This window comes from Mchenga conophoros, linkage group LG8 (assembly GCF_057382185.1).
Source record: "Mchenga conophoros isolate Kocher_MC1m ecotype Shallow Benthic linkage group LG8, M_conophoros_male_GT1.1, whole genome shotgun sequence".
NCBI classification, from domain to species: domain Eukaryota; kingdom Metazoa; phylum Chordata; class Actinopteri; order Cichliformes; family Cichlidae; genus Mchenga; species Mchenga conophoros.
In genome coordinates this window covers 26,532,289-26,540,675 of record NC_140533.1, presented here as the reverse complement: position 1 = coordinate 26,540,675, position 8,387 = coordinate 26,532,289, and the positions used below count along the sequence as shown (strand labels likewise).

Genomic DNA, 8,387 nt, shown 5'->3' with positions numbered 1-8,387 from the left:
TAGCTCAAGTGAATGACATTGTATTGAGTTGGACCAACCAAAACCTTTCACATCATATTAATGTACTTTTTTTCATTTTAGCAGTATTTACGAAATTGTGTTCTACTGACTCAATTTAATTGAATTGTCATGATGTATGTAGATTAGGTTGGACCAAAATAGATGTATTACGTGGAAAACCTGCCATCAGTCCAATTGAGTTCATCCAATGACTTATTTTTTTGAGTGTGTCATAGAGCAGAGGTTTCGCATTTTACGATAAGCATCAGTCAAACATCTTCACCGTATTTTCAACATGCTTTAATTTTCACATTGCCACTTTTTCATTAGTTTAATGGCCCACGCATTTTCCCATTTAAAGTTTATTACGTCCCTCTTTATCAGTAGTCACCTGTGTGTGTATGTGTTTCATTAATGACTTAATGTGTTGGAACTAAACTGTTTTTGTAGCTTTGGCTCATATTATCTCAGTGAAAACTATATAAAAGCCCATTTTCTGAAAGCAACACATCGTAGTAAGCAGTCTACAAATTTCTCTGGAAATTTTTCCCCTCTGCCTGCTTTAAAGACGTTTTATTCAAAGGTGAGAAAATATACTTGAATGGATTTCATGTAACTGCTCACACACTTGGTTTGAGCTGCAGAATATGCTCACCTTTCCTCCAGGTTGCTTAAAGTTGTTGAACTAAGTGTGGACCTTTCTCCAACAATCTCTGTTTTTGCTTTCAGGTCATCATGAAGGCTTTGTTGTTCAAACTTCTGATCATCTGCCTGCTGGGAGCCCTGCATGCAAAACCAGAAGAGATGGCGTAAGTCTCATTGTATGCTTTACATGCTTGTTTCCCCTGAATATACTGAGTGATAATTGGATTTAACGGCAATATTTATAAGACAAGGTGGCTCAAAATTCCAATGATTTTAAAACTTTTTTACTTGCATTTACTTTATATATTTAATTTTAGAGAATTTTATAACATTGAATGCTTATAAATTAAACTTTGGAGTGAACTGTAGACTGTGTACAGTCTACTGTTTTGCTGTATTTGAACCTCACTGTTCTATAGGACAGTGAGGTTCAGATACAGCAAAACTCATATTTAGTTTGACTTAAAATGTAAAAGTTGGGATTAATAAAAGCAAAAAAGATATGATTATAAAATTGTAAAAATATTCATATATGTTTGTGTTTGCAGAGGAAAATAAATGTAAAGGCTTATAGTGGGGGATTATTTATCACAATATAGTGCATGGCAGGTCACAGTTGTGAAGACAAATCTTAAATGTTAGAAAATATTCTGAAAAAAAACATCTTAAATTGGAATTTATACTTTTAATTGACTTGTGGGTTAAACATTTTAATGAATACAGTCTGAACGTGACAGTATGGGGTAGAAATGGGTTACTGTGGGGGGTACTTCAATCACAAAAGATTGGAAACCTTGCCTCAGTGCAGCAGGAAGTCCTTTTATCTGCATAATGAGCTTGAATTTAATATAATTATTTAAATGGATTCCAAACTTTTCTCCGTGTGCTTAGCTGACTATTTTTCCCCCAGTATGTCAACACAATTTATAATAGCGTGACTCCTTAAATACATAATAATAAGTACTTTATACCACATTTTATTATATCTTTGATAATTCAGTTAAAATCAGTTCAGATTTATTTATATAGTGCGAAATCACATGAACAGTTTCCTCAAGGTGCTTTGAATTGTAAGGTAAAAACCTCACAATAATACAAGAAAAATGGAGAAAACCTAACAATCATATGACAAGGAAGCTATCAGGGTCCATATTCTGCTGCTATAATACAGTACACTGTAATAATGTGGCTGATGTGGACAAGTTAAATGGCTAATTGGTTAAAACTACAATTTTTATGATTAGTTGAGCTGCTTATTAATCAAATCTACAAGAAGGAAAATCCTCTGCTTCTTGGATGTGAGGATTTGACTCTTGGTCAGATAGAATTACACGTCTGGAAATCTTTTCATCATTTTCTTTAATTTTAGCAATCAAAAGGTTGAACAAATAACCAAAAAAATATAACAATAACAAAAGTCACCTTGAGAGGCCAAATAGTGTGAGACAAAGATCCTGCAATATTAGAGAAAAAGCAGGCGATCCCCTGTGAGCAGAGCTTGGTGACAGCGGGGAAGAAGAATGTGTATCCCAAACTGGGGAAATTCACTTGTTTGAGCAGCAGAAGGATCAGGAAGTGAATTGCAGATATATTAGAAAAATAAATATGTTTCTACTAAGCACAAATGGTTGTATATATATATATATATATATATATATATATATATATATATATATATATATATATATATAGGGAAGAGCTCTGTTTGGATTATAAGTAGAGGTGGGCAGATCGATCCAAATATCGATCATACCAGTGCTAGTACTGGCATTGGACTGATACTAGCACGAGAGGATCGACACTGTCGCGTCTATTTTATTTATAGCCTACAGCACAGTTAAACAACAGAAGTTGACCCAAGGGGATTTAGAGACAGGCAGATTTACAGGTCTCTAAAAACAAAAACAGCTTCAAAGTACATGACAAGCTGAAAGGTGTTACTGGTATCAGCAACACTGACTATGTATTTACTCGCTATCGGTTCGATACCAAAATTTCCAGTATCACAAAGCACTAATAATAAGATACTATTAAGTCTTTAAGATATGACAGGATCTGACCACTATTGAGTGTGAGGAGAGGGAATAAGAGGGTCAAAGAAATAATCTGATTTTTATATTTGTGTCTTTGTTGCCTCTCAGTGAAGACGAGCAGAACCCGAGGAAGAGGTACGCTGAGTCTACCATCGCCAGCGAATTCAGCAAAATCATGGATTCAATGGTGCAGAAAAACTTTATCAAGTTCTTGCTCAGCCAAAGGCAGAAGGAAACCAAGTGAGTCAGTGAATGAAGCACCAGATTAAAAGCAGAACAAAAGAACAGATTTATTTGATTGAAAGGTATTTTCTGTTCTCTCAGGTCTGCTGATGCTGGGAAGGATTTAGAGGAACATCAGTACAACGACTTGCTGAAGCTCAGCCTGCAGGAGAAGCAGGGGAGAAACATTTAGGTGTGCTTAAACTTATTCACGTGCAGAGGCACTACCTGTATTCTTTTCAAATGATGATGTGGCACAGACAATTTGAATATCTGGTTAGAAATAAGCATAATTCTATAATAAACATAACAAGGCTCAATGTCCCAGAGCCTCGTGTCTTCATGAGGACACAGGGCTCTGGGACATTTGAAGCAGCGTTTTCTCTCTATTTTGTGATAGACCAATGAATTAATTAAAAATCAAATCCAAAATCAATTTACTTTGCTGTGTTTAATATAAATAATCTGTCACACTGTTCTCAGGTTGTGAGGATCCAGAAGGATGCAGTGGCACTGTGGAGACCTCATCTCAACTCTTCTTCATCTTTAACTCTGTGATGGACAATCTGTAGGTCTACTAGTGTAAAACTGTGAATATTTGTCCCGTGCAAAAGCTCTATTTGTGTAATGCAGTCTTCACATAAATGAATAAAATTATTATCTAAAAATCACTGAATCACTGAATTGTACTTCTCAGAGTCTTTGAACCTGAAATGCTGGAGATACTATAACTATAACCATAACTATAACACCTATATAACAACTATAACTGTTTCAACTCCGTTTCAAAATAATTGTAGTCCTAAATCAATCAACACACTACTAATATCACGCTGTAACTCTTTACACTGCAAAACCTGTCACCTAACACCTGCTGATTGTTTTTCCCCCCCACGTTATTCAATAAATTTTATTTTTTCTGTTTTATTAAATGTCATATATTTAATTTTCTATGTTCATTAAAACATCATTAAAAATAAATATGTGTGTGTGAACTTGAAATAAAGCTGGTAATCTGTACGGTGTATTCTTTCTACATATCATTATATTGTATTGCTTTTAGAGTTTTACTTATTTAGGCTCCTTATTTTTTTATTATTATTATTTTGTTATTTAATTAAGCTTATTTTTAATTTTGTGTTTTATGTTGTTCAGATATATGTCTATATAGCTGCTTCTTTAATTTTTCTAATGCTATTTTTAAGGTTTTGTCTGCTGTAACAGCCAGAAATTCTTAATTTATAAGAATTTCTAATAAATAAAGTTAATTCTTCAAACATATAATATAAAGGGATCTCATGATGCAAAAAAGCAATTATTATTTGCTGATGAGGATAATTTTGATAATATATTCATAATAACTTTAAACGGATTAACGGCAACAAGCTGCTATATCCTCCCCAACACCAGGGGGCAGTGTTCAGTACACTGTTCAGCTGTTTACTTCCTTGTAAACAAAATGGAAGCAGTTGCAATCATTTAGCGTGAAACATCCCAGAAAAAACCCAGAAAACTTCACTTTTCAGCCGTTAAAATCGACAGGAGTTACAGATCGGTGATGTAAGAGCTAAATTTGTTCTTTGAGGTGAAATCAGGAAGAATTTATGAGCGACAATGCGTTAAATTAGGATTCGTTTAGCTTAGGTTAAGATTTTTACCTTAAATTGTGCAGAGGAGTCATTTTTGTGCCATAACCTCGTAGTTTCGAGTTTTAACCTTCCTCTTACAGTTTGGGACAAACATCACCAAAATGCGGAGAGGTGTCGGCGCCGGGGCGATCGCCAAAAAGAAGCTGGCTGAGGTAACGCTGTAACTCAAAGCGGTGATTCAAGAGGAGTTATTGCCTCACATTAGCCATATGTGTATTATCTTTATTCCAGCTGGCAGGAGGTATTTAAAAGCCAACGTGAGCCGCAGATATTTTTTATTGCCGTGGTTTAATTTTAGCAGAATACATCTGCAAAAGCCATTTACTGCTGCTTCATCATTTAGTAATGATGATACCAGGAATTAGTTTGTAATATGCAGGTTAATGTGGGCAAAAGTATCATAAATATCTCTAAATAATGTCAGCCTTTATTTAAATGCACTTGGTAAGCAGTTAACCCGTATTTACACACATTAAAACCGCCTGCCAATGATGAGTGTAGAAACTGGAGCAACATTTTTCTTATCTCACTTGTACTTTTTTTGTTTGTTAAGGCCAAATACAAAGAAAGAGGAAATGTTCTGGCTGAGGATCAAATAGTGCAGGTGAGTTTCTGTGAGTTTTGTCTGCGAAGTGAAACCATTGTCCGTAAATTAAACCATGAATTGTGTGATTATTTGTTTTCACCCTTGTGTTAAATTTAGTATAATTATTTATCTTACTGGCTTACTGACACACTCCTTTAATGCAAATTGGTGGCCTCAAATAGCAATAAATGCACTTAATTTATTCTAGATTGTCGCCTTTTGCTTACTGATTAATCAAAACATATATAATAATAATACTAAATAGTTTCTATTCTTTCCATTGAAAAGTTTTGCTTTGTCTTTTTTAATTTAATATTTTTGTTTTGGAGTTTTTGTTTCATTAAAATCAGATGGTATTGTAATTGGTTCAGATTCTGTGACCTTGTGGTGAGCTATTTTTTAATGTTTCAAAAATAAAATATTTTGAATAGGAAATTTGCTATCAGTACCAATAAATTATGAAAATAAGTCCCAATTGAAGCCCCAGTTTTACAACTGAACATTTTTTCCCTTTTTTGCTAGATGTCCAAGCAGCTAGAAACTTTCAAGACCCACCTGGAAGAATTTGCCAGCAAACATAAACAAGAGATCCGCAAGAACCCACAGTTCAGGGTCCAGTTTCAGGAAATGTGTGCCACCATCGGTGTTGACCCGCTTGCATGTGAGAATGATTTGGGATATAATCAGCATATGTTTTGGCATATTAGTGGCATTAGAAATAGATAAATAAATAAATAAATAAAGGGACTGGATGGGGATCCATTCAGAGAATATGGTCAGAACTTTAGAGATCAAAGTTGTAAATCTGAATGAAAAAAAAGTGAAGTTCACGATACAAAACTTGGAAAATTGTGTTCTTTTTCTACATAGACCCAAATTAATTCACTTTACAAGTTAAATTTGGAAAAAAAATCATGCTGTATGAGAGCAAAATTTTCAGGCTGTTTCAGGTCTGTTTTCTTCTGCTTATCCAAGTGACGTAACCTTTTCTGTGCTGTTTTTATTTTTTGTTTTCCACAGCTGGTAAAGGGTTTTGGTCTGAGATGCTCGGAGTTGGTGACTTCTACTATGAACTCGGTGTGCAGATCATTGAAGTGTGCCTTGCCCTGAAACATAGAAACGGAGGTTTGTATGCAGAGTAGCTGTGAATAGTCCCCCCAAAAAACGTTTTTCTCAGCCTCAGTAGAAAACATAAGGTCAAGGAAATATCTGAAAGAGAACTTTTAAGGACTGAGAGAATCAGACTGCACTTACACAAGACTCCTTAATTATGTTGGGCCTGCTTTCATAAAGGCTAGTTCAGTGTATCCTCTGCTAAATGCGGTAAATAAGAAACACAGAAGCACCTTTTCCTAGTATTTAGAGGATTCTTATTACAGCTGCAGATACTCCTGGGTCACTCAGTTAGGACCCTTCCTATTCAACAGTAACCTGCATCTTTATTTACCTGCAGCAGTCTGCTGGCATTAATATCTTAGACATCAGAGGTAACAGTGAATTGCAGAAAATCAAATCATGAACTGAATCCGGTAATTATAACCCAGCTCTGAAATCACTAAATAAAGTCCCAATGTGTGTGTTTTCTTTCAGGGCTGATTACTCTGGATGAGCTCCATCAGAGAGTACTGAAAGGACGCGGTAAATACGCTCAGGAGGTTAGCCAGTAAGTATAACCAACCGAACGTGTTGTATAGTATAGAAACATGTGCTACTGATCGACATAAAATGCCTTAAAGATGTTTATTTTTGGATTATTTAATGCCTGGACATCAACTTTAAATCACGTGGCTGAATATGTGCTTCCCAGGGATGACTTGGTCAGAGCCATAAAGAAACTGAAGGTGATGGGGAATGGGTTTGGGATGATTCCCGTTGGTGGTTCTTACTTGGTTCAGTCAGTCCCGGCTGAGCTCAACATGGACCACACTGTGGTTCTTCAGCTGGCCGAGGTAAGACGAAGCCAGAGTTCAGCATAAAGCAATCAGCAGCCTTGAAAAATAATCAAGTGCTTGTTTTTACACCATCCTAAGGACTTCTTGTACTTTATCCTCCATCCTGAGGCCTTTATTACATTTTGGTTGTGTAACTTTCATGCCATTACATAATTCTTTTGGACAAACTCTACTTTGTTGCATAGTCCCATTTTTTTATTTCCATGAAGGCAGTCCGCGAATGTGATGCAGTAAAATAAACTTCGAGCCTTTATTTTATTGCCACCATGTATTGAAGGATCACAGTAGGGAGAGGTAAAAGGACAATGTTGAGGATTTTGTGTCTGAGATAAGGGCTTTTATTCTGAAAGGTGAGATCCCAGCTGTTTCTGGTGCTCTAATGTCAGTCTTCTTTTTGTTTGCAGAAAAAGGGATACGTCACAGTGAGTGAGATCAAGGACAGTCTAAAATGGGAGAAGGAGCGAGCGTGTCACGTGCTGGTGAGTACACAGGTCACTTTAACTGTGTGAAAGCAGCCAGGATGGAGATTATATATCAAGGTCTGTGAGGAGCAGGGTACAGCCTGGCCATTGGCTGTTTCTTAATCATCCTTTAATCCTGCGCTACTTCAAACCGATCCGCTGTTTTCTTTTATTTGGGTTCTAAAATAACTGTTTCACTCTCCTTTGTCCTTTTCCCAGGATCACCTGCTGAAGGAAGGCCTGGCTTGGCTGGACTCTCAGGCAGCTGGAGAGGCACAGTACTGGCTGCCAGCGCTCTTCTCTGAGCTGACTTCCCGTGACGTCACACCGGAGGAGGCCAATCAGATGACACCTTAAGCTGTGGGAGGCCCCGGACCTGCAGCTTGAGGCTTGTTGGTAAACAAAATGTGCCCTGTGGGAGGAAGGTGGCTCATGTGACGGAGTTGGCTGAGGCTCTGGAGCTGGCGTGCAGCATGGACTCCCTCTGAGATCAGATTTTGGACATGTGGAGGGGAAACTTTCCAAAGAGTGCACTAATATTACCGCAGAGTCAGTGAAAGGGAGCTCCAGCCCACGGCAGAAGAATTCGGCTTATACTATCAAGGTTTTTGGGTGATTAGAAGAAAGTTCTTCCAAATGTATAAACGAGATAATTCTGTTTTGTTGCACATTTTTTATTATTCTGCAATAAAATGCACTTACATTTATTACTTGATATGACTTTTGACTCAAACTTGTTACATGTTCAAATCATCAGAAACCTGGTTAAATAAATGACTTTGTTATAACTGATCATAATTTCCTCTTACAGATAAGTGCAAAGATAAATGAATAACTCC

General features: G+C 36.5%; 2 protein-coding genes across 2 annotated transcripts; both read left to right on the top strand.

Annotated features, from left to right (window-relative positions):
- The first annotated feature begins 528 nt into the window (after nucleotides 1-528).
- On the top strand, nucleotides 529-3,623 carry gip (gastric inhibitory polypeptide). The gene is made up of 5 exons (XM_085285296.1): nucleotides 529-583; nucleotides 730-809; nucleotides 2,787-2,918; nucleotides 3,003-3,093; nucleotides 3,384-3,623. Exons 2-4 carry the CDS (start codon nucleotides 736-738, stop codon nucleotides 3,091-3,093), a joined length of 297 nt encoding a protein of 98 aa, XP_085141422.1. The 5' UTR covers nucleotides 529-583; nucleotides 730-735; the 3' UTR covers nucleotides 3,384-3,623.
- A 700-nt stretch (nucleotides 3,624-4,323) lies between these two features.
- Nucleotides 4,324-8,263, top strand: snf8 (SNF8 subunit of ESCRT-II). The gene is made up of 9 exons (XM_085285290.1): nucleotides 4,324-4,460; nucleotides 4,630-4,701; nucleotides 5,103-5,153; nucleotides 5,658-5,796; nucleotides 6,156-6,260; nucleotides 6,726-6,798; nucleotides 6,943-7,084; nucleotides 7,492-7,566; nucleotides 7,768-8,263. Exons 2-9 carry the CDS (start codon nucleotides 4,651-4,653, stop codon nucleotides 7,903-7,905), a joined length of 774 nt encoding a protein of 257 aa, XP_085141416.1. The 5' UTR covers nucleotides 4,324-4,460; nucleotides 4,630-4,650; the 3' UTR covers nucleotides 7,906-8,263.
- The last annotated feature ends 124 nt before the right edge of the window (nucleotides 8,264-8,387 follow it).

Bases quoted from the DNA above. Each gene is read 5' to 3' on its own strand.
- gip (XM_085285296.1), top strand. From the start codon at position 736: ATGAAGGCTTTGTTGTTCAAACTTCTGATCATCTGCCTGCTGGGAGCC. The intron at 810-2,786 runs GTAAGTCTCATT...GTTGCCTCTCAG, and splicing joins GCAAAACCAGAAGAGATGGC to TGAAGACGAGCAGAACCCGA. The intron at 2,919-3,002 runs GTGAGTCAGTGA...CTGTTCTCTCAG, and splicing joins CAAAGGCAGAAGGAAACCAA to GTCTGCTGATGCTGGGAAGG.
- snf8 (XM_085285290.1), top strand. From the start codon at position 4,651: ATGCGGAGAGGTGTCGGCGCCGGGGCGATCGCCAAAAAGAAGCTGGCT. The intron at 6,261-6,725 runs GTTTGTATGCAG...GTTTTCTTTCAG, and splicing joins CCTGAAACATAGAAACGGAG to GGCTGATTACTCTGGATGAG. The intron at 7,567-7,767 runs GTGAGTACACAG...TCCTTTTCCCAG, and splicing joins AGCGAGCGTGTCACGTGCTG to GATCACCTGCTGAAGGAAGG.